The 25,114-nt window shown below is 41.5% G+C and overlaps 1 protein-coding gene across 5 annotated transcripts in view; it reads left to right on the top strand.

The window, feature by feature from the left end:
• mbnl3 (muscleblind-like splicing regulator 3) overlaps positions 1–25,114 on the top strand; it is a 37,892-nt gene that overhangs the window by 3,277 nt on the left and 9,501 nt on the right. For 2 of the 5 annotated variants that reach the window (XM_042493251.2, XM_042493255.2), the window contains exons 2-7: positions 4,559–5,496; positions 14,656–14,820; positions 16,190–16,393; positions 16,490–16,729; positions 17,912–18,065; positions 23,367–23,461. In XM_042493251.2, coding sequence (XP_042349185.1) covers positions 5,323–5,496; positions 14,656–14,820; positions 16,190–16,393; positions 16,490–16,729; positions 17,912–18,065; positions 23,367–23,461 — 1,032 coding nt within the window. In that variant the 5' untranslated portion in view covers positions 4,559–5,322. Of the gene's footprint in view, positions 1–4,090; positions 4,470–4,558; positions 5,497–14,655; positions 14,821–16,189; positions 16,394–16,489; positions 16,730–17,911; positions 18,066–23,366; positions 23,462–25,114 lie in introns of those variants that run through there. The other 3 variants (XM_088080983.1, XM_088080981.1, XM_088080982.1) reach the window with 2 other exon arrangements.

Genomic DNA, 25,114 nt, shown 5'->3' with positions numbered 1-25,114 from the left:
TTATCGATATAAGGCTATCTATGAGCGTGAGCAGATGGGGTGCAGGGCTGTCTGTCTGCTGTGGCACGCAGCCTACACACCGGTCATAATGCAGACGTCAGGGCTCCAGTGAAGGTTACGCTGCCGGAGGCCCTTTGGTGCACTGTGTTTGATGATGGACGCAGTGCACCGGAGTCAACAGCAGCCTCCCCCATCTGTCCTCCTTATACTCCCCCCTCCCCATCCGGTTCCACCTATATGCTGACCCCCACCTACTGACTGCCGGAGCCCCTCTGCTCGCTGCAGACACCTGGAGGACCGGCAGCAGCATAATGACTGTTGTAACTGGGGCGCTCTATATTTATTCACCGTGCCGCATCCCTGCAAACGACTGTTTATGCTGCATTGTAAAGGTCGGACAAGTTCAGTAGGCCAGGATTTTGTTTGTACAAAATGTACACTCTTTTCTTGAAACTATGTGGGAAGAAAGTGGATAGTTTTAATTTAATTAGGTTTAAAATTTTTATCTGCTTATTAGAACCGATACTAAAGTTCATAGATGGGACATTTTTTTAGTTTTTCAAATGTTATTTTTGTTGCGTTTCTTTCTCATATATAATATTAACTATATCTGAAGATTTCATCATTTGCTCTGAAAAAAAAAAAAGTTTTTTCAGTATTTCTCGACTTGCTTAATCAAGAATATAAACTGCAGATTAGTTAGTGGATAATAAAATAATAATTAGTTGCACCCATATTGTTTATATTACACGATTAAAAGACATTTATTTATCGTTGATTTATATATACTTAACCCTGTTTTCTTAAATTCTTAAATTCTCTTTTGTTTTTATTTTTGAGCTTTAACCCATTCATCAGTGTTGTAGGGACAACACTGAAATAGTTGTGGTGCGTGGGATGAAACTGCACAATAATGCTGCTTCCAGCACGTAGCATCAAGCTCTTAATCAATTTTTAGCTTTAAGATTACTTCTCATCTGTATCCTTAAGCTTCATCTGCCTCTTAATTATTTGCTTCTTGGTTGTGTGTTGTGTTTTGGCCTGTGTAGCTTTTGGCCTCCTCATGTGTTATCTCTGCCGTGGTAGGTACAGTACTGTGTTGTGCAATATTGCAGCTTGGCAGTCAGTATGTTTCTTTCCAAACTGTTGGATCTGTATTTATAAAGATTGCTATCTCTTAAAAAGACTGCTGATGAGGATGTAAAATGTCAAATAAAAGCATTTTATTAACAAATAATGTGAGTGTGGCTTTTGAACACTCATTTTCATATTGATGGCCAGCCCAGTCACCAGAATAAATGTTGGCATAGTTTGTTTCTGCAAGTCATGGATATGATACATTTGTACGTTTCATACGTGTCATATCAATATTTCTAAAGTGAGTAGTTCAGATTAGATGACGTTACTCGTCAGGGGCAGATGGTGTGAAACCTCAGCAAGACGGCTGCCAGGAAGTAGACCACTATCTCAGACCAACAAACAACAACAGTATTTTTTAATGAGACGTTGGGACTTTTCCAGGCGTGTTTGAACAAAATCAGCCCTGGCAATTTCCCTCTGGACCAGCCAGTCCAGGACTGTTTTTAGCCATCTTTGCAGCGACAAAAGCAAGTTTTTTTAAGGACAGGAGATAGCTGCGAAGCAGTTGACCACTAATCAAGACTACAAACAACAGAAGTGGGTATTTTTGGATGAGTTGCGGGGACATTTCCAGCCAGATTTGTGGCGACAAAACGGGTTATTTTAGCACGACACTATCTGAAGTTTCCAGCCATGCTTGTGGAGACAAAAGTGGGTATTTTTTAACTACACATTAGGACATTTTCAGCCATGTTTGTGGCAACAAAGTGGGTATTTTTAAAGGCATGTTGGGCGATTTCCACTCGTGTTTGTGTCAACAAAGCAGGTATTTTTAATGGCATGTTGGGCGGTTTTGTGCCTAAACCTAACCACACATTAACCAGAATGTTGTCACAACTTAAAATGTATCTATGGTTAAAGTTTAACATATCAAACATACAAATATATCACTGGTTTGCAGAAACATACAATTGCAACAATTATTCTGGCGATCGGGTTGAGATGGCGTTAAGTTGGATTTAATCTGGTTGTCGTACCAGTCTGCTGTTATCGTTAAATTATTCATTGGCTGATGTTCAGATTAGTCCCATGGCGTACTTCCACAGCGGAGTCAATCAAAACTGTTGGTGAGGTGAGTGCTTTTTACCCATGTTAGTGGTGTGGCCTAATGAACAGTTGATCTGTCGGTCCACTTTTGTCCAGACTGCATTGAATCAATTCTGGCGTCCAAATCGAGTTCTCAAGTACTCGAGCACTCATGCCCATCCCTAGTGTTTAGTACTGATAATCCAATGTTTGTATGCCTACAGTCTAAATTACGATGCTAAACACTGTAAACATTATAATCATCAGCATACTGACATTAATTTACCCTAAAGCTCTAAAGCTGCATAAGTACAGCGTCACAGAGCTGCCAGCATGTGTGCAGACTGTTACTTTTGTTTATGTGATAGTCGAGTATACTCACTTATGGCAAACTAATTAAACACACTAACTGTTTTGTTTGAATGTCAGATCTATTATCTTTCTTACAGCTCTCACGGGTCTCTTCACATGTTGTAACAAACACAACCCCCAGGTGCTCACGTCACATTTTACCGATGCACACATTATGCCACGGCATGATTTTTCTATTTCTATCTGCCTCTGGTGTCATCCAACTCCCATAAAGGCCCTGTTGGAGGCCTACAGGCAACGCTAACAAGGAAAGGCTTGACTAAACAGTTGGTGAAATTTTCTGTCTGGAAAGCCAAAAGCAGTGTATATCAGCAAGTAAAAGGTTGTTAATGTGTATATTCAAAGGTACAGGGTGGCGTATACACTCGTCTGACACTGGAGGAGAGCCAGTGTTGCTACGTAGCTTTCCAAGAATGGCCATAATGGCAACTGTGCGCCATTTGGTGTCTGGTGTGGCGAGAGAGCGAGTCGAGGGGTGTTGCTGAGGAGCATTTTGACGATGCGGGTTGCATATTGCTGAGCTGCATCGTCAGGGTGTGCGTAAGCAAGGGGCGCTTGCTTGACACTGATGTGGACCTGAATGCAGGACAGGCAAAGCTGCAGGAGGAGTGCTTGTTTTGTCCCCCTGAGAAAAGTTTCTATCGATCTGTAGGTAGGCTGGGAAGAGGAGGAGGCACAGACAAGCATAATGGTTAAGCAAGCAAAGCAGTTGCTGTACCTGCTTGTCTCTCATTCCTGCCTCTTTTTTTTTTGGGCTGGGATGTGTCTTTGTTCTTGTGTTTGAAGGTGGGTGTATCAATTCAGCTCCCACCTCCCCCTTATATCCCTCCTTCTCCCTCTCCACTGCGGTGTTCTCCTTCTTGGCTGTCTATCTGCATGCACACACACACACACACACTCCCCCCCCCTGTCGGTTCCTCCGTCTGTGTCTGCCACCATCAGACGCAGGGACTGATAATATCTGCCCCCCCCTCTCCTCCTTCTCCTATTTTTTGTCCTCCTCCTCTCCTGCATCTCGCCTATTGTTTATTCACTTTGTGCATTAATGTCTCACACAGAACTGCCTTTCTTTCTCTTCAATTTACTCCAAAATGCAGTTTGGACTTTTCCTGTGAAGCTATTGTGTCTCCTCTGAGTGTGTCATTATTCACTGATTGTTATCTGTATTCAGTTAGCGTGCGGACACGTCTCTCAGCTCCCTGCACAGCATGCGTCCTCCCTCCACGCATCACACTGCAGCGTAGTCCGCTGTGCGAATAAGACATGACTTACTGAGACGCTCTGTGGAGTCAGAGTTGTTGTACAGTTTGAATATTAGCATGTGGCTCAGCCATGACTGTGAAAAAATCCTGGGAGGAACAAGGACGGGCTCTGTGTGGGGAGGAGCTGCTGTGGAAACTGCTCCGTCATTGGTCGCTGGTGTGCTCTGCGTGCCTGCAAAAGTGTGTGTGATTGGCTGGGGCCTTGCATTGAGCACAGCAGCTGCAGTTGTGAAGAACTACCCTCCCTCTCTCTCACGCTCTCTCTCTCTTTTTGCTCTGTCTCTGCTTTTTCCTACTTCTTCCCTTCACATTAATAACTGTCTGGGAATCATCAGTGTCGACCACACACGTGGCGGCACGGTGCGACTTCAAGGACACAGCTTCTCGCAGTGTATTGCAGCACGGTTCATGTCAAGTTGGTCAATTACTTGCAGCTCAGGGGAGTTGAAGTGACGTCTCTGTCCTGCCTGCAATCTCCCTCCATCCTCTCCCTCTCTCTCTCTCTCTCTTGTATCACTTAATCAAGACATAGCTTGCCCTTTCCTGCTCGTTGCTGCTTCCCTCCCTCCCTGATCTGCTCCCCTATTTGTTTGTCCTCGCTTTATTCTCTTTGGCTCTCTCCCGTCCACCCTCCTGCCTCGTGGTCCACATCGCCAAGCTCTGCACGAGGTTGTAGCTTCACATTGACGCCTTTTTCTCCTTCAACAGCCTGCTGTATTTTTTGCCTTGAATTAACGCTCTGTTTCTACCGTCTACAGCGAGACAACAAGCAAGGACATGTGGAAGAGAGGTCAGTGAGGAGGATGACAACAGAAGAATAGACGGCGGCAAAGGAGGGATGAGAAAGAGACTGAAATAAGAGGAGGAAGTGGAACTCCAAAGTGCCTACTGTGAGAGGTCGTCTGCCGCTGTGTGGCCGCTGGATGAGAGCGGGACGGGGCTCAGTGTGTGTTTGGCCTTGAATGGAGGCTATATTTTATTCTGACAGCCACAGAGTCATCCATCCCACGTTGCTGAGCTGCAGTCTTCACATACTCTGAGCTGAGCCGCAACCTCGTCTCATCGCTGCAAGGACGCCATCGCTTTAAGGTTTTTCTTTCTCAGGCCATTCAACCACGGTGACTTCCCCATCTTCGGCCATGTTGACGTGAATGTAACGGTGACTTACGCTTGGCGTCAGTCAGTTCAGGTGAAGGCACAGACGCATGGTGACACATGCCATAGTGATGTCCTCAGAGTAGCTTCTGTTTTTCCTTTTTTTTTACTCGAGACAGAGCTGGCCTCTGCTCGCAGTCCACCCCCTCTATCTCAAACTTCAGCTGCCACTTTTCCCAGGAAGAGCTAACAAACATCCCCGAAAATACACCAACCAAAACGACCCGCTGCCTGTTAGGAAAAACTGAACATATTTCTGTTTTGCTGGGGGTTTTTTTTTTCACTATTAGTCACCCTTGCTCTCACCGGACAGTTTTTCCATCCATCTGCCCTCGCCACCGCCGCTCAGTGTCTGCGAGCAACTCTGATGGCTGTCAGCATGACCATGGGACGGGACACCAAATGGCTGACCCTGGAAGTGTGTCGTGAGTTTCAGAGAGGCACCTGCTCGCGGTCTGATGCCGAGTGCAAGTTCGCTCACCCCTCCCGGAGCTGCCATGTGGAGAACGGCCGAGTCATTGCCTGCTTTGACTCACTCAAGGTAACATCAGACATTACGCATCTCATTTGTTTAGACACGCGCATTGTGATCTGTGTCAAGTTGGTTTGCCCTTGTTGACACACAACACACACAGATACACACAGACCAGGGTTTCCTGCTGTGTTTAGAGCAGAGGTGGCCCACCTTCTCTATAAATATATTAAATGAGTGTGACTGTCGTTGAGAGTGTCATTTACTGACTCAGTTGTACGAGAGAGGAGATGCGTCAGGATGCGGGTGGCTCACCACTTCAGCTAAACGATTTCCTGGAAACATTGCAAACTATGTCAGTTGGTCAGTTGATTGAGTATTTTGTCAGAATATATCTTATTTCAACCATATATCCTCATGATGTGTGGTTTTTAATATCTTTAAACATGGTGAACAAGGTTGTTGATTACATTAACAATTTTGCAGAATTATCTTTTAAAAACTTGAGAACGCCAGCTGAAAATCTTTTGTGACAATATAGATATATTACTTGTGATATTTTATCATTTAAAACTGATAAAATGTCGACATGCAGCTAGTTTTGGCTCATACAGCAACTCCTGACTAATTACGTTACTTATTTTTTCTTTAACCCTTTGAAACTTGGATTGACATGAGTTTTCTGTTGCTGTATTCAGACACCTTTTAAATGCGAGCAAATTGGTTTAATTTCTTTCAAAAAGATAAGGAAAAAGGCAATCAGCAACTTGGCATGAAATGTCCAGCAAATTGTGAAAAAATAGTTAAAGGTGACAAGAAAATGTCCTGAAAAATTATGTTTAAAAAAGACAGAATTACAAGAGAATTGCCATTTAATTAATGAGAAATGATTTTTAAGATTATTATTATTATTATTATTATTATTATTATTATTATTATTATTATTATTATTATACATTTGAAATTTGCTTATAGAAATGTGTATGTTCATTATATCTATTTAAATATTATTTTTGTTTTATTTTAACCCTTTTTTTGTTGTTTTCATTTTTTCCGGCTTTTTTTTTTTTTTGTGGGTAATTTTCTTGATACTTTTGACCAAAAAAGGCTCATTGCCTTCTTTCTATGTTTTTGACAGAAATCAAGCCAATTTGCTCAGGTTTCAAAGGGTTAAATATGTAAGGTTTTTGTAAATTTCAGGGAATATTTCCTCACAGTCTGTTAGCAGTCTGTTTTGCATGTGCTCTGAAAACAAAATTTGGTGCTCATACACAAACCTGACTCCGTAAAGCTTATATCCCACTGGACAAAAATCTCTATAACGCCCACTAACATCTGGCGTTTGTATTTAAAGGGAAAGGTTACAATCAGCATTCAGTCCTGGGACAAATGACTGCAGTGGTCAGAAGTATTTATCAGCTACAGTTACAGTTGGTTTTGATTTGCAGTGATGGAAATAAGACACCCAGGTGGATGCGCTAATTTTATCCCCTTTGCTAGCGCAATGCAATGACGGGCTGCCACAGAACAACGTCCACTCCCATCCAAGCAGCACTCAGTCATCATTCAAAATTTTGTCAGCACTGAGTTTAAGAGAGAGACTTAAGTAAGAGATATAAAAGAGAATGGTAAATGGACCTGTATTAGTATAGCGCCTTTCTAGTCTTCCAGCTACTCAAGGTGCTTTTATACTAAGAGTCACATTCACCCACTGGTCGCCGAGGCAAACATATAGGTGCCACCTGCTACTCAGCTTTTTAAACATTCACACACAGATGGCACAGCCATCAGGAGCAATTTTGGGTTCAGTATTTTGCCCAAGGACACTTCAGACTGGAGGGATCGAACCGCTCTTCCTTCTGAGCCATCGTAACATTTTCACTGGCCTCCATACTGCTATACTATTCTGGCGCATCTGTAATGTAGCACACCCAGGAAGGAAAAAACACAAAGGCATACTTGTCTATGGTCTGGCAATGGGAAAGCAGTCTATTTTTTATGGGTTTTCCTCATTTAAAAACCCACATACACAAGCTAATTTGGGTGGAGTAAGATTAGAAATGGGAAACAATCACAGACATTTGGCACGAGCTACTCAACACTATTTTATTACACTATTTCATCATCGGGGGTCATTTGTGCACAGGACAGAGGAAAGGCAATGGCTGTATGAAGAGAAAGGGAGTGGTACCGAGAGGGATGGTGTATTACTTGAGATATATATCTGTTTTATTTCAAATATCAACAGTCTTTCTCCAGAATTGCTGACTCCACTTATAAAGGTTATTTTTGCCTTTAGTAGACGGCATATTGCCGAGAGACAAACAGAAAAGGGAGAGAGAGGAGCGGGGGATGACGGCCTTTAAGCAGTCTCACTTATTCTCACTATTGCCTGCAATGATGTAATACAACCAGATATATTACAGGAATAGTTACCACAGTATAAATGATGTCGCAATGTCTCTGATGGTGTCACATGGTATTTTTAAGGGATAACACCTGACAAGTTATATGTTGCATGCTTGTAATGGATGTAATTGCCTTTGTTGAATAGCTGACGTCATCCCAGACGTCCCCGCTCTTCCCAATGTTGGTCTATTTGGACGTCCAGACTCAAAAATATCAAAAATTTACATGGTTCTAACTCGATTTAGCTGTTTCCTTATTGGTTACACAAATAACCCTACTTCCAAACTCTGTGGTCTTTTTGTTGTTTCTAGTTAAACACCTGCATCGCAAGTGTCTGGTTATCATGTATGGTTAATAAAAGAAACCTGAGCAAATTAGCTTGATTTCTTTCAAAAACAAGGGCAGAAGGCAAAGAGCAACTTAACGAGAAATGACCCAAAAATTTGCAAAAAAAATGAAAACTATCTGAAAATTAGAAAGAAGAAAAGAGAAGTAAAAACAAATTAATAGGAAGTAACCTGAAAAGAAGTTACGATAAAATCACATGGGGAAAAAAGCAGTAAAAACAATGATAAACAAGGAAATGACCTTCATAAAGTGATGGAAAATTAAAAAATATATATATATATATATGTATATATGTACTTTTCTGGACATTTTCCCTATTTTCTAATTTTCTCTCTCTTTTTCTTTCCCATTTTATTGCTCATTGTCTTTTTCATGTTTTGAAAAGAAACCAGACCGATTTGCTTAGGTTTAAAGGCTTGTGAAAGACACAAGAAAACCGATATCATCCGGGTTTCAAAGGGTTAAACCAGGCAAAAAGACATATGATTCTCGTAAAATGAACACACATACATACATATAACACTGTCAGAGTCTGTCTTCGGGTTATTATGATATTTATTGTTCCCATTTAGCCGGTGCGTGATGGAAATTTCCCGTAAAGCCACTTTGCCGACAGTCTGTCCGTCCATCAGTGATGAGGGCTCGTCGATGCTTCAGCATCACATCAGCTGCTCTCCTGAATCTCGTCTCCACCGCAGAACCACAACACTAGCTCCACTCATACACAGCGAAAAAACAGTCTGAGAGGTGATGATGCTTCACTTTATTTTGAAAGAGCTCCGACTATCGATGGCCGATTGCGCTAAAATCGAGAAAACGCTGCTGCTGTTGTTGACGTCGAGTGTGTGTTTTGCTCGACCAGCTTTCATGCGGAGAAAAAGTGAGACCCAGACAAGGGGCTTTCTGTCTGAGTGCAGCTGCTGTCTCCTCGTTTATTGAGTTAGAATTTATTATTCAGCCATTTTTCTGTGTTATGTCCTCCAGAGCAGGAGGGAGATGGCGAGGGAGAGAGAGGGAGAGAAACAGAGAGGGGGGCCTAGCAACAGCACAGGAGTGCGTACCCATTGGATAGTTTGATCTTCCTGAGTGGCACGGCTGTTTTTAGCACAGAGCAACAGTCTGGCTCTGTACTGGTTGCATTGATGGCAGAAAGAGGCGAACTGCTTTGTACCAAAGGCAGTGAACGAATATTAAAGGCCATGTTCGGTTGTTTGAAGCCCCGGGGTCACGTTGTCGGAGAAAGCACTGAAGTTGGTGACAGTTGAAGGTCAAAGCGGCTTTCTTTATCAGGAGCTGCAGCGGGGCTTTAGTGCCAACACCGTGTGTCAACAACCACCTCTTTACAGCAGCGTTTCTGTCCCAATTGTTCAGGATTATTCTCAGCTGACAGCCGTTGTTTTTGGTCGACTGACTGGAAAAAACAAAGAAGCACCACACTCGAGCCGCTTTACAGCATCACTCCTTCCTCCCGCTCTCCGCCCACCCCTCCCATCTTTGTTAATTTTATGGATTTATCTGCTAATGGCCTCCCTCCTCACTGTCCTTCCCATATCTGGCATCTCCGGCTCGGTCCGAGCTGCCGTTCCCTGTTGCTCCTCCATTAGCTTTGCTTGAACCTGCTGCAGGGGAGAGAGGGGAGGGAGGGGGGGAGCTCACCGCCTAGATCTTTTTACCTTGTTAACTGAAGTGCTGCTGTCATCTCAAATGATTAGTGTGGACATCACATCTGCCCAACGTACAGCAGATTCAACAGCTGTATGGATGACATCATGGTAGGACCGCAAGTAACAGTAGTTTTCATTATCGACTAGTCCACAGAACACTGTCGATTCATTTTTTGGGTCTATAACATGAAAGAAAATAGATCAAAATGCCCAACACAAGTTCTCAGAGTCTGTCATATTAAGGTCCAGAACATAGACTGTATATAAAGATGGACGACACACCCCCGCTTACCCCCGCTATGCTCAAGTGAGTCTAAAATATCCGAGGTACGGGCATTGCGATGTTGATGTCATCGAGAGCCAAAGTCTGCGCAGTAGCGATATCCGCGATTTGGGAATTCCCGCCACATCATCTGTCTGAACAATCTCGAGCAGCTCCATTGAATGCGATCGCACAGATTGGCTGTCACAGGTGTCAGTCATGGTGGGAAAAATCCCCTTTTTGGATTATTTAATATCTTATTAAAACTGAACTTATCAGGAAAACAAAAACAAACATTAGGGTAATGAGAACTACCTTCAGTGACAGAAACCATCTTTGGGAAAAATGTATTTGATGTGTACTTTGAGTTTTTAGTTTGGCCTATGACCATTCACTACCACGGAGGGGCAGGCTCTGTGACCTATACTGCAGACAGACACCAGGGGGCGATCTTGTCCATCTTTATATACAGTCAATGGTCCAGACACACCAAACTGACATCAAAGAACTAGTATCGACAAAAGCAGATTGTTTTGTTGCCTGTGTCTTGGCCAGAAAGGTGCACCTAAACACACCGTAAAAACCGAAGCGATCGACCAACGAGCAGATGCACCTGCATGGTAGGAAATAACTCCAGTTGGGACATGAAAAACATAACCTAATGCTGGGAGAACAAACATATACCGTGTGCTAGAAAACAATAACACAAACAACAGACCTATCGCTAACCCTCGCCCTCCCTTAGCTCACTTCGTCGAACAATCGGCGCTCTGCTTAAACTAACAGTGGTGCTCCATCTGCCAGTTTGCTCGCTCAGTATAGGCCTATGTTAGAAGAGGTATTACAGGAAACCCATCTAAACCCACGACATTGTGCAATCAATATTTACTTCATAATAAGTCAAAGCAAAAATACTCTATTTCCACTCTAAGTTGTAGCCTGTAGATGTTTGTTTATTATTTGATTAATCGATGCCTCATACCGCTTTTCTCTCTGAATGCATCAACAGCACACTACAGTACTAACAGGGACTTTCTCTGTGTTGCGTAGTGTGTTGCTATGGCAACCAGAGGGAGATTCCTGACCTCCTCAACGCCACGTTTTATCGGCCTCCCTCTCCACTTCAGATTTCATAGCTTTTGTGAAGGTTTTGCATCTGAATCTATGTTTTTGGAGCATAAAGTGCATCATTAGGCTCATAAATAGATACTTTACATTCCCCGTGAGTTTGAGCCTGCTGGGCTCATGGGACTCGCATCTCATCACAGACTCATCCCTAAACACACAGCTCGCTGACGCAAAGCTTGCTTGCCTCTCCAGTGTAGGCGAGAGTGTTTGTGTAAGCCTTGTGTACCGTCCTGACCGTTTTTCAGGCTGCTGCATGTTTTGGTTGTGTGCTTTTTGCGTGAGGTCGCGTGAATCCCTTCTGGATGCTGGTGTAGGAGACACTGCGGTTTGTCCTATATAGCTCTCCTGCTGCTTTTTTGTGTCCTCATCTCAGCGCGACATCATTCATCACAGTCAGAGTCTCTGCACCATGACGTCAGTTTGTCTTCAGTTTTTTATCCCCCGTTGCCGGCCGTGTGGTACAATCACCTAATGAGAGCTGGTTTTGTGTGGGTGTGGTCTGACGACAGAGCACGCTCAGTGGAGGTAGTTTAGCGGGTAACAGCTCATCTGCAGGGCCAGACAGCTGCTGTCGGCCCAGGGGTTTAATGGAGACTGCAGTTTTTTCCTCTGAGTGTGTGTTGACCTGCAGTGTTCCTGCAGCACCATCTTCACCTTCCCCACTGACTCCGGTAGCGAGGAAGGACACAGCTTTAACGACATTCTGGGGCAAAATGAATTGCTTTTAGATAAGTGGCTCAAAATCTGATTTACGGTTTGACAAGAAGCCAAATATGACAAGAAGAAAAATGAGCATAAAGAATGACTTTTGATCAAAAATGGTGAATCTTGATGAGTCTCCCCTGACTAAAATACAGAATTATAGCCATCTAAGTTCATTAGTTAACTTGGGTTTTTTTATCCACAGTTTTACAAAACAATCCATTGATCACAAGATTAATTACTGGCACTGACATTTTTAGGGGAAAGTCAGAGTGTTAGGCTCGTCAAAGAAACTGCAGCTCAACTTTTATCCAATATTCAGTTTAATTTATAACCCAAAATCTTGCTGAGCAATGTGACCTCTGAGAATATATTTTGAGCACAATTTCACGCTATTTCTGTCAAATTTATTATAAAGTTAATCTACTTTGCATGTGGTTACAGTCTCACAAACTGTCTGCCGTCGTTGTTTAAGCCTGCATGTGATGAATGAAGCTTTGCATGCAAGACAAATAGAAATGCTTTGAGTTTGCACATAAAGCCTGACAGCAGACGATTGCTGCTCAGCCAACTTGCTGCATTTGTTAATGAATAGTCATGAAGAGGTCTCTGTGTTCATCAGATCAGCATATTTTGTTTTTTTAAATTATGAATTGTTTTTATTGGGACACTCTGTTCTGATAGAAAAGTGCAACACTTAATAAAAACTGTCCTTCCCTTTGATTTAAACCTTGTTTTTAAACCAACCGTATTCTGACCTTCTGAAGGTGAAAAGAAAAAAAATCACCAATTTTCTCTGTATCAGTAAATGTACTTTTAATACGTTTAAAGGGACAGTTTATCCCAAAATAAATAATACACATTTTCCTCTTACTTTGTAGTGCTATTTATCAGTGTAGATTGTTTTGGTGCAAATTGCCGAGTGTCAGAGATATCGGCTGTAGAGATGTCTGCCTTCTCTCTAATATAATGGAACAAGATGGCACTCGGCTTGTGGTGCTCAAAACATCAAAAAATGCATTTGAAAAACTCAACAGCAACATCTCTTTAAAGAAATCATGACCCGGTTACTCAAAATAATCCACAGACCTTTTTGTAAGCAGTTTCATGTAGGAACTATTTTCTATCTGCTGAATTATAACCACCAATTGTAACTGTTCTTACGATTACGCCGAGCATCCAAACTAGTTGCACTACAACTGAAACAGAGACTTTTGAAAAGGCTGCTGACCCTGTTTAAGTTTGAAAAGTTAAACAGGAAAAGTAAGTTTGTTTTGACAGGCAAAAACAGAGACATTTGGAAATGACGACACAAGGCGGGTCTCCATTAACCCTTAAATTGCACAAATTGACATTGCTAATATGAAATACGGCTAATGAAAACACATCAGTTAAAAAAAAACTAATTTACCGCAGACAAGTTTTTATGCTTGCTTGAGGTGGTATTTCAGGTTATTTGAAAAAGACATATTTCGCAAAACTGCAATGAAAAAACTTTTTTTTTGGCTTTTATAGGTCACATGATGCTATGGCTGTGTGCTTGTAAGTAGGAACTGGCTCCCTCGGGCATGATGCAGCACGCACTACAAAAGGTGTTACTGTATTGCATAACTCGGATTCATCCAGAAGTTTTGAATCCACAATTCCTCTGTGAAATAATGAACTATCACCTCTCTGAAATCTGCAAAAAAAAATCTACATTGTAAAAAGACGTTTGGGGTCCCTTTGAGTACATTTTGCTGGTAATACTTGCTCAATAAAGTATTTCTGATTCTGATTCTGATTTAGTAACATTTTCAATGCAGGACTTGTATCAGAGTATCCCTACATTGTGATGTTGCTACTTTTACGTAAGTAAAGGATGTGAATACTGCTACCACCGCTGACAATATTATGCAAGTTTACTACAAATGCAAGGAAAAAATATTACAATTAAAAAGAAAATAAGCTTAGGGTCTATTCCTCATTCACTCCCATATTAGGCACTTTACATATACTTGTTTTATTACTTACTATATTAATGTTTTTCTCTTTCTGTTAAGTATCTTATGTATTGACTGATAAATACCAGGTGGAGACACAGAGGGATTGGTACAGGACGGTGAGAGTCGAGCATGTGTTTTCACTCTGCAGCTTTATCTCCTGTAATGTCAGCGAGGTTTATCTGACATCTGCCGTGCCTCTGTGGAAAAATCCAAAGCTGGCTCAAACACTCCACCTGTCATTTCACATTGCTTCAAATGAAGGGCGCGTTAACAGTATGAAAATGAAAGTTTGATTACAGCTCAGAAACTCAAAGTAATTTGTTTGCAGAGACGAGAAACACCTTTCAATGACAGCTAGTTAAATTTCTACATTTCTGTTTTGCTCGTAGATTCCAGCGTAGCACTCTTTTAATGATGAACATTTTTAGAAAGTGGTTTCACATCTCTCATGAATTATCCATATGCAGCCTTCAGGGACTTCATTAGTGCTTTAGTTCACCAGAATTTACTGTACGTAGTTCTGCTCTGTAAACACGCCTGATTCTTGATGTTTAGTTCAACAAATTGTACTTGATTTAGTGGATGAGTGCTAAACTTAGCTCGGTTGCTGCAATAACATGAGCTCTCCATGTCAAGACACACCCCGGGTTGATTTATTGTCACATTGTTCTCAGAGTCACCGTGTCTGTCGGCTCTCACACTGATCTTCCCTCCCTCCTCTCCTCCTCAGGGGCGCTGCACCCGTGAGAACTGTAAATACCTGCACCCACCGCCGCACCTGAAAACCCAGCTGGAGATTAACGGGAGGAACAACCTGATCCAGCAGAAGGCTGCAGCGGCCATGTTGGCTCAACAGATGCAGTTCATGCTTCCTGGAGCACAGTTGCAGCCCATAGTGAGCAGCCCGCACTAAAGCTACAGCTTTTAAATCATTGTGATGTGTTGAAAATGTAATTTATTTATCAAAATACTGACTGCGCTCTGTGCACTGTGAGGTGTTTTAGCCTGCAACAGGGTGGCATTTATTTTGTTTTATAAGGAATAATATTGGACTCTCTGTTGGTGCTTGCATCAAGTTCTGTCCACAGTCAGATTTCCTCTGACTTCTGTCCTCTAATTTGGGCTGCGAGATATGGAGAAAATCAAATATCACGATATTTTTTACCAAATACCTCGATATCGATATTACAGGGACATTGTAGGACTGACTATTGGCGCTTTTTTACAAATATCTGGAAAACTATATGTATTACAATTCGATTTTTGATAAATAATCACCAGTAATTTTCATATAATGTTTAAGTGGGTAATGGCAAAAAATAGAACAGTCTGGTAAGTTTAGAAATTCTCATAATTTTACTTCGATGCAGCCTTTAAAATCAGGAAAAGACAACACTTGCGATATTATGACATCCAAAATCTAAGGCAATATTTAGTCTCATATCACGATATCAATATCTTGACCAGCCCTGCAACTGATAAAAATAAAATAGGTAGGATTCCCACACTAATGTAAAACCTGGTAAAATCATCCAGCCATATTTTCCAGGTCTGGAAAAGTCGTGGAATTAGTAAAAATAATTGCAAGTTTTGGAAAAGTCTTGACATTTCATTGGAATCGTAACAGTAATCTTCTGTGGATGACCTTCCCTGTAATGTAAGATAACGGGAAAAAAATTATCTGTAGCCTTCGACGTAATGCATCGATGTGGGACAACGTGTTGTTTAAAATCCCGTAAATTTCTTCATTTCCTCCCTGTGCGCCATCTCTTCCTTCATGTAATTCAGATGAAATTTGGTTTAAGTAGAATGTGTGTTGAATGTGTTATTTTTTTTAAATGAAGAAAAAGATTATGGGTCCTTGAAAGGACATGAAAATGTGTGGGAACCCTCAGTGCTTAGTGCTGGTTAAGGGGGCAAGGCCTGAGAATTTTGCTCATTTAATATTTTTTTAATATGAATATGAAATATGCATTTCGGGCTTTTGGCTTTCTCCATGCTCCTTGGAAGTAGGAGAAGTTGTGCCAGAAATCCTCACCCTGCTTCATCTTTTTACATGGTAATGTCAAATTTGGTGAGTCAAAAGTGACACGCAAGTTGGTTAACAATATTCATGCACAGGTTTTGTTAGTGTTTAAAGTAGCATGGCAATAAAACCCACAGTGCCGGTTATGTCACCACCAAATCCCTCTCCTATTTCCAGAGAACGCTCTGCCGTAACTTGTTTTGTCTCTCTGGTCTCTGCCCTTCTCTCCTTCCCTCAGACAACATTCCCAGTGACGCCCTCCCTGGCAACGAGTCCCAGTATGGCGTTCAGTCCATATCTGAGCCACATGGGCCCAGGCATGGGCTTGATGCCTGAGCTGCTGCCCAGTACACCCCTGCTGGTCCCTGGGAGTCCCACCGGCCTGGCAGCCATGGGCAACGGCACCTCCGCACAAAAACATGTGCGCACAGACAAGCTGGAAGTATGCGGCCTGCACAGCGCAGTTGTTGTGTTTCTATGTTTATCCAAAGTCTGTCGAAAGGTAAATGTTGACCATTGCTCCCGTCTGCCCTCCCAGGTCTGTCGAGAATTCCAGCGTGGTAACTGCACGCGGGGTGAGAGTGACTGCCGCTACGCTCACCCTCTGGAGGCAGGCATGGTGGACTGCAGCGAGAACTCTGTCATCGTGTGCATGGACTACATTAAAGGCCGCTGCAGCCGAGACAAGTGCAAGTACTTCCATCCCCCAGCTCACCTGCAGGCCAGGATCAAGGCTGCACAGCACCAAGCCAGTCACAACACAGCGTCCGCAGGCCTGGTGAGTCCAAACACTGAGAACGCTTTGTTCTTTATACCAAAAATAAACACAGATTTTCACACACAGGTGCAAGCCAACACTCAGCCTCTTAACTCTCTACTTGGATATTGTTTACGGACGCAACAAAGGATCAGGGGATCACAGTATCCCTCAGCCAGTTTGAATTTTTTATTTTTATTTTCATTTTAAACTGGTTCAGTGCAGTCGTGCGTTTCAGCACATCAGCGAGGGAAACTTTGACTTTAGATAGAGTAGCTTTAATGTCTGTGTCAGTATACTGTCGCCATGTTTTCTTCCGCAGAGTGTCACCCATATGTAGCGAGGGGTCCACTTGGCCTCGTTTCTCGTCTTCTTTGTTCGCCTTGCCTTTATTTCTGCATCTTTCTTCAGCGCGGACATTGCGTTTTCTTGTTTTCAGCAGTTTGTTTAGTTTATTACAGGTTAAATATCACTTTGGCTGGTTTTTGGAGGGGCTCTCCAAAAGCAAGAAAATAAAGGTACTTCACTCATGACGTCACTGGATGTCTGCCAGCTTGAAATTTGTTAATGTATTCTGGGGATTATGTTTTTTCATGAATATCTGCTGCTGTGCATGTGTCTGAGTACTCTCAGCTACAGGAGCTAAAGTTAGCACTGAGAGCAGCTGTAACATAATCAGGTCAATCTGCAGTGCCGATGCAGAAAAACAAGGAAAACAGTATCGGAAAAATTAGTACAAAAAATTAGAAACACAGTGTATCCAAGGTTTCATACTTACTATCATTCTTTCATTTTTGTTGCTGTCAGTATTCATTGAAACGTAAATAAATTAGAGTAATTAAAGACAGACTGAGCTTTAAAACGACAGGTCTGCGTCACATACTATAACGTGATATTTATATGTGCGTTTTCATGTTATAATTGCATTTCCCTGAGTTTATGAGTAAAAAGTTCTCCTGGTTGTCCTCTGCTGCAGTTTGATGTTTCAGCACCGACCCCATTAGTGAATGAAATCGTAGCAATCCCGCTTTGCTCTTGGCCTGACCTCTGAGCCATCCTATATCACTTCAGCTAATCTGAGATACCGCAGTGTCCCCTTGTGGCGGTAAACAGAAACATGCCGACTGGATGCTCAAGAGCTGACCGTTTGTTCACTCTTATATAACACCAAATAATAGATACAACTTCTCCCGTCCTGCCCAGGCTCTGCCTCCAGGTGCCATGCAGCCGCTACCAAAGAGGCCGATCTTAGAGAAGAGCAACGGAGCTGCTGCCGCCGTCTTCAACCCCAGCATGTTCCACTACCATCAAGCCCTGGCTAACATGCAGCTCCAGCAGCCAGCCTTCATCCCCACTGGTGAGTCTCTGCACACACTGAATACCACACACTTCCAGTGATAATAACTTTATTTATATAGCACCTTTAAAACCAGTGTTTGCAAAGCAGCTGAGGCAAGAAATCCCAGAGACGATAACAATAAAAGCCAAACAAAAATGTCCAACAAAGGCCAGACAAGAATTAAGGTAGAATTAAACAAGAGATTAGAGGCAGAAACAATAGCGCAATAAACAGAAAATATTTTTAATAATAATAAGAAGAAGAGGAAAGATCAAGACAGAATAAAAAAATTAGTTAAAACAAAAATTGAAAAGGTAAAATTAAAAGACAAATTAAGAATAGATGATTTCACATTGACAAGTCTATAAAAATGGATTATAAGAAGTGATTTAAAAGAGGTCACTGATTCTTCCAGCCTTATCTCTCCAGGCAGCTCGTTCCAAAACCGAGGGGCCCTGATGGCAAAGACACGGTCACCTTTAGATTTAAGCCTTGACTTTGGTAGAAGTAGAGCTCAAACAACTAATCAATAGATGGAAAAAACAAATCATTAGGCTGCAGCACCAGATGAAACTGAAGATGTGCCACTAAAAGAGAAACCTGAGAGGGACATAAAAATGTTGACACATATTTGGCAAATCATGATACCGGCGACGTTAGCAGGTATCAACACAGAGGAGACATTTTTCATGTCATGTTTAGCTGTAAAGAAACAGTGGGTAGTGAAATATCCGAAGGCTGTCAGACATGAATTATTGATACACCACATGCCTTAATTATACAACATGGAGGCCAAAACACCCACATACTGACTGACTGTACCTGAAGATACTAACGACTGCTGCACTTGTGTATTATATACAGCTTTTATCTTCCTTTCTTGCTGCTTGATTATATCTCCTCTACAACGTAAAAATACTGATCAAAGCTTCAACGTCTGCTCGTCCACTGAAAGCAGTTTGCTTTTCACTGATGTGTTTTTTTTTTTCGTGTCGGCACACGTGTGCATTCGCTGTCACAGCCTCGTGTTGCCGACACTAACCTGAAGCTGTTCACTCCTCTCGAGCTGCTGTTGACGATGACACCTTTTTTCTTTACTTTACGACAACTCGTCGTCCTAATTTTTGTTGTTCTCTTGCCACTGTCCTTCTGATCTGCTCTCACGCGTCTCTCTTATCGTGTCCTCACATCATGTGACAGGCTCTGTCGCGTGCATGCTACTGCCCTCAGGAGACATTGGCAGGTCAGCTGGATCATAGCTGGAGATCAGTAACGTCACTGTGTGTGGTGGACAAGAGTCCTGATTTAATGATTGATGCATAAATAGCAGGATGACTGTACTGCTGGCATGTTTTCAGCTAATTAAATATGTAACTTCTCCACATTCAAACGTCTAAAAATGAATGTTATAAATATATTTGAATTTTGTACTTATATCATTCATTATTATGTCAAAAGTGGTTTTGAACAAACTTGCAATAAGGAGCTTTAAAAGCAGCTAACGACAGTATTATATGATAATAATATTGAGAACTACTCTGTAACGAGCTCTGAGTGTCTGTTAGGAGATTTTGACACCATCCTGGGCTGAAATGTAAGCGGTGGTACTGAACAGTAATGTTCAGTAACTTATAATTGCAGTTAATGAGCTGTGATGATCCTTTAAGGTTGTCATAACAGAGGAGCGTACCCCACATTACTGTGTCAGCTAATGACGACCTCGCGATAGCTTTCCGCCCATCATCTGTGTCACAGCGTCGTGTCATTGTGTCACCATGTCTTCCCCTCTGCAGTCATATTCATGTCCTCTTTGGTCTATCAAGTCATTCATTCATTTCTCTGTACGAGCAGGCTTAGTGTGTGTACATGTGCTTCCCTGCCCAAACCAACAGCCACCTTAAACCTCCCACAAACAAAGCTAAACAGGTCATAACTGAGCCAGGTTTAGAGCCGTGGCTCCCTGTGTTTATTGTGACTGTGTGATGAAAATATTCACTAAACTGACACTGAAAATAACCACTGCGACTACTTTATGAACAATTTTGTAATTTTACATGTTTATTGAAATCTGTTCAGTACATTTCATACAGTGTGTGCGAAGCTAAACCAGGTGAACCAGGTGTCTCACCTGCGATAACTCAGTGCTGAGGTGTTCACAATGATAAGTAAATACACAACATACTACTGAAATATGTAAAAATCCTAGAACCAGGACACACACACAGATGCTGATGTTAATCGCAGTCATGAATCTTGTAGATCCAATCATAAAAGGTGTACTGTGTGTGTGTGTGTGTGTGTGTGTGTGTGTGTGTGTGTGTGTGTGTGTGTGCGCGCGTGTGCGTGTGTGTGTGTTCCCCATCCATATCCTATTCACTACTACTACCACTATTGCCATCATTACTGTGTGCTGATATTATGATATGCCACATTTGAAAAAATGATTTCACCACCAGTAAAAATAGAAACTCTGGAGGCAGAAAAACAGTTTTCCAGTCACAGTGAAATTAATTCTCCAGGATGTGCTCTGCTGCTGATGCAAAAAGCAACTTCTGCACTTTTGCAGCTCTCTCATTTTTGTTTCCAGTTGGGAACGCTACAGAAGTTTTGGGTGATTTAGCGTTTTACTTCCGTATGTTGGAGAACTCGCAAGGGGATCAATTAAGATAATAAAAAAAATGAAGGAGCAGAGATCAAGATATCCTGACTCTGAGCGCATTATATGGGCTCTAGCTCCAAAAACACTAGATCCTACATTTCCCACAATGCAGCCAAAAAGCATCATTTCATTTAATCCTCCCTACCTGGTAAATGCACACATCTTGCAAGCTTTATGTCACAAGCTCCCTTTTAAAGGCTCTGCAGACCCACGCTTGTGTTTTCAATCAGCCTGACTGATTAAATCTCTGCAGGTGAAAGTAACAGAACTTAAATGATTAACAGTATGTTGATTCACCCAACAATTGCAGCAAAACCAGCAGAAGTGTGAGTGGGATTTCCATCAAACACGGTGGTATTCGCCCACACAGTCCTGCGAAAGACCTCTAATCAGGCAACATAAGTGAAAACACCTGTGTGGGTGTAGAGGGGCTTTAAAAATGATATAGGCGGCGTATGAAATCAGTCACTCACTTCTCTCTACTCGCTATCTGAGTAAGTATATGTGGAGGACTAAAGTGAGCTTATAATCAAAATGAAAGAAAACATTTCGACAGACACTAATGTTGCTTTCTCTGCACAGATATCACACTGTCACACTGTTCAAATGAGCCAGATGAACACTGACTGGTTCATCCATGATAAATATCGACATGCATTTTTGTGACAAGTAAATGATATTGTGCTGCATGTATTTTCCCAAGCTGAGAAATGGAAAGTACTTTGTGGCTGTTTGTGTTGTGATTCCCTGCTCTGCTCTTATTAGACACAACTCATCATAAGGACAAAACAAACTGCACTCCCATCATAAATGCTTCCCAATAATACTCTTTTTAAAACATCTTTCAGAGCTACGTGGAAACGCCCACATTATCAGTCATTTGTACGACAGGTTGCAGTCTTGTAATCGCCCTGCTCTTTCTCCTCCTGCCAGTCTGTGCGTCTCTTCCTTTTGTTCCTTCTCTGCAATGCATGATGGGATTTAGTGATTAGTGACTATAAGTTGACAAGATTCACCAAACATGGTGTGTCATTTTGAGTCAACTATAAAAGATACAGTAATAGTCACCATAAATTTGCACAGCTCTACAAAATGCCAAACTCACTATAAAATGGAAAATAGTGATTTTGGCTGTAAGGTGGAAAGAAGTCACCTCGAGAGCCAGACTGGCTAAACCTGGTCTGATCGTAGATTCGGAGCCCTGTTGGATGCACCGTAGCAGAGGGTCAAGTGGAATGAATGACTGATTAACTTAATGGTTTGTGTCTTTGGACAACAGTGCTCTTAATTTAGTGTAAAATGACATACTGAGTTTACAAACATATCTGTGGTCTCTAACTGGAGATAATATTGTATTTTTCTCAGACTTGACAAAACAGCTCCTGATTTCAGGCTTATTGTATTACTCGAATCGATTAACCACAGACTGTAAAAAATAGTGGACGTAGCTATTGTGAAGTCACCCACTGGATCTGTGAACTCCTGTTCTGAAGCCTTGACTTCAGCATTTCGGCCGCCGCCGTCTTGTTTTTTGTTGTTTTTTTTGGAGCCAGAAGTGACCAGGTTGGAGCTGTGGAGGAGCGAGGGGTGGATCTGACTCGCACACAGTGGCGGCGCCTCGCAGACAGCATGTCACTCAATGTGGCCCCGCCCTCAAATATTTATAACTTTAAGTCTTAATGAAATACAAACAGGTGAGTTATAAAAATTCACCCCATTACAGTTGTCATGAATGTTGAAATTACCAATAGCTACTGAAACCATTATTTGCACCAGGCGGTAAACGTTCATTTTTAGCCGTAAACTTTGGGTATCATATTTTGGGGGTCTGTGGGGATTGACTCGTTTCTGGAGCCAGCCTCATGTGGACATTCGATGAATTACAGTTTTTGGCTTCATTTTTCAGCCTCAGGGGTTGCTGCTTGGTCGAGTTTTCCTTTAATTCATCCCAAAATTTGATTGGGTTATCCCTTTTACCTACATGCTTTTGATATTAATAATGATGCCGGTGGAAAGCAGAACAAATGAGTCTCACATTATACAAATATCTTATTTTGAAATTAATGTAAATGTGTCTTTGTGCAAAGCACCTTTATCAAAGACATGTATGAGCTGAATAAAAGGTGTGAGTGAAATGTTGAACTTTACCTTTGCAAAGTCAGTCGCTAAATCTGACCACAAACAAAAAAAATATCGATATATTTATCAACTGACAGGACTAAAGAAGAGATGATCGAAATCTGTGACATTACTGAAAAGGCTTTTTGTCTCTTATGGATCATTTGCTTGCTCCATGCACATGCCCCGTCCATTTGAATACAATATATCAGATACTCCAGTCTGATTAGATTGTATGACTGTGTATTGCCTCGTTTGTTTAAGGATCATTTGTTGGTGAAACAGTGCATTTTCTTTTCTTTTGTAACTGGTTGGCTAATTGAATTTGTGATTTTCTTTATCTCTTATTCCGTTTGCATGTGTCTTGATGTTTGTTCATCCTGGCAATATCACTTGACTTGTGCCATGATTTTTGATCCGACACATTTTGCCATGGTAACCATATCATTCCTGTCCCCCTCCCCCCCTCCCTCCTCCTCCTCCTCCTCCTCCCCGCCCACATCCTCGTCCTCTGTGTTTCGTCTGACTCGCCTGAATAAAAGTTCCCATGATGCACGGTGCCACCACCTCCACTGTTTCGTCGGCTTCGACCCCAGTCACCAATGTTCCTTACGCTGAATCTGCCGCCTCGAATCAGGTTTGCTCTTTCGTTTCAGTTCTCTTTTATTTTTAGCTCAGTAGGTCCTGAGTCCTGTTCGTAGTCTTCTGTCATCCGTAGTGTCACGTGTTTTGTTCACATTTCATCTGTCTTCACTTTCCAGTCTGTTGTGGTGTGAGCAAATGAAAACAGTTTAAATAAGTAACTGTTTTCATCTAAATGTCGTACTTTTCTTGCCTCACTGTCTTGTCTCAGTCTTTTATGTAAACTTTGGACTTGCAGTATTTGTGGTCTGGCATCAGTAGCAACTCAGCTATAATTTAAACGCTTCTGCTTTTCTTTTTTCCTTTAAGTTGCCTTCTGTCACACAGATTGGGACACATTTCATGACAAAAATTGTCCAAACAGCAAGGAGGGTTTAGCAGTTGTCCGTGAATAAAATATATACTTTTCCAATATACACTGTGATTAAATTATGTGTGTTTACTTTAAACAGTTGTAAACCACCAATCTGATTTTAGAGCAACTATTTAAAGGAATACTTGACCCACAGAACGATAATGAAAATGAAAACTTTGTTTTTCTCACACACCTCCAAGGCGAACAAAAAATCCAAAAACAGAGAAGGTTCTTGATGAACTGAAGTAAAGGGGGCTAAGTTACAAACGCTCACATAACTTGTGCAATATAATCTAAGTCTCCTTTATCCAGTCATATCAATACTTACCAACAATGCATTTTTGCCAAAACCTTACTTTTTATAAAACACCTACATATATACAGGCTAAGGCACAGTCAAGGAGCTAACCTGGGAAAGTGTTTTTAAACTGGAATGCACCAGCAGAGTTCAGACACACTCATATGCAGAAGAGCTTTAAATGGTGAAGTTGTAATAAAAATGCTGAATGTATAAATGAGACGCGGATCACAATGCACGAGTTGTGGTTGAATATGCAAACGGCTTTTTTGATATAGTTTTTAACTAAAATTCATCGAGAATTTTCCCTGTTTTTTGGGTTCTTTGTTCATTGTTGAGGCATGCAGGAAAAACTGAACAGGGTGAGTGATTGATATGCAAATTGCAACAACATGAAATTTTCACGGATCAGTTACATCTTATATCACGAAAATATCACGGTTTACGGTATTACACAGTTTTTATTATCGTCAGTTACATTGACCTTTAAAGGAATAACAAAGGATTTATTTTGGGGGGCTGAACAAGTGTTATAATTGAAACTTTTTTTGTCATTGAAGTATGTATAGAAAGTCTCCCTTTTGAAAATAAAACAAATATAGGTGAGATTCTTCCAGTTGCGTTTATTTTCAATACAGTAAATAAGCAAATTCACATGCTTTATGGCCGTCAATTGTCATATCACGATATAACTTAAAACCAGTATATGGCTGCAGCCCTATATACGATGATTGTTTTGTGGGTGAAGTATTTCTTTAATGTTTTACTCTCACTTTATGGCCTGTATGTTTTTCTGTACCTGGAATAAAGAACAAAATGTAGAAGGAAAAATACGCACACAATTTGGCAGATTATCTAACTCTAATACTACACCTGTTTGGCAGGTTAATTTCTACAATTATAGTAACAGTTATTCAAAAAATACACTTTTATTATTGAATCTTGACCACTTGCTGTTGAAAACCAAATAGTCATCTTTGGGCTAAAATACTGGC

The sequence above is a fragment of the Plectropomus leopardus genome, chromosome 8 (assembly GCF_026936395.1).
Source record: "Plectropomus leopardus strain MGB_pleo_1.0 chromosome 8, ASM2693639v1, whole genome shotgun sequence".
NCBI classification, from domain to species: domain Eukaryota; kingdom Metazoa; phylum Chordata; class Actinopteri; order Perciformes; family Serranidae; genus Plectropomus; species Plectropomus leopardus.
This window is presented reverse-complemented; position numbering and strand designations above follow the sequence as displayed.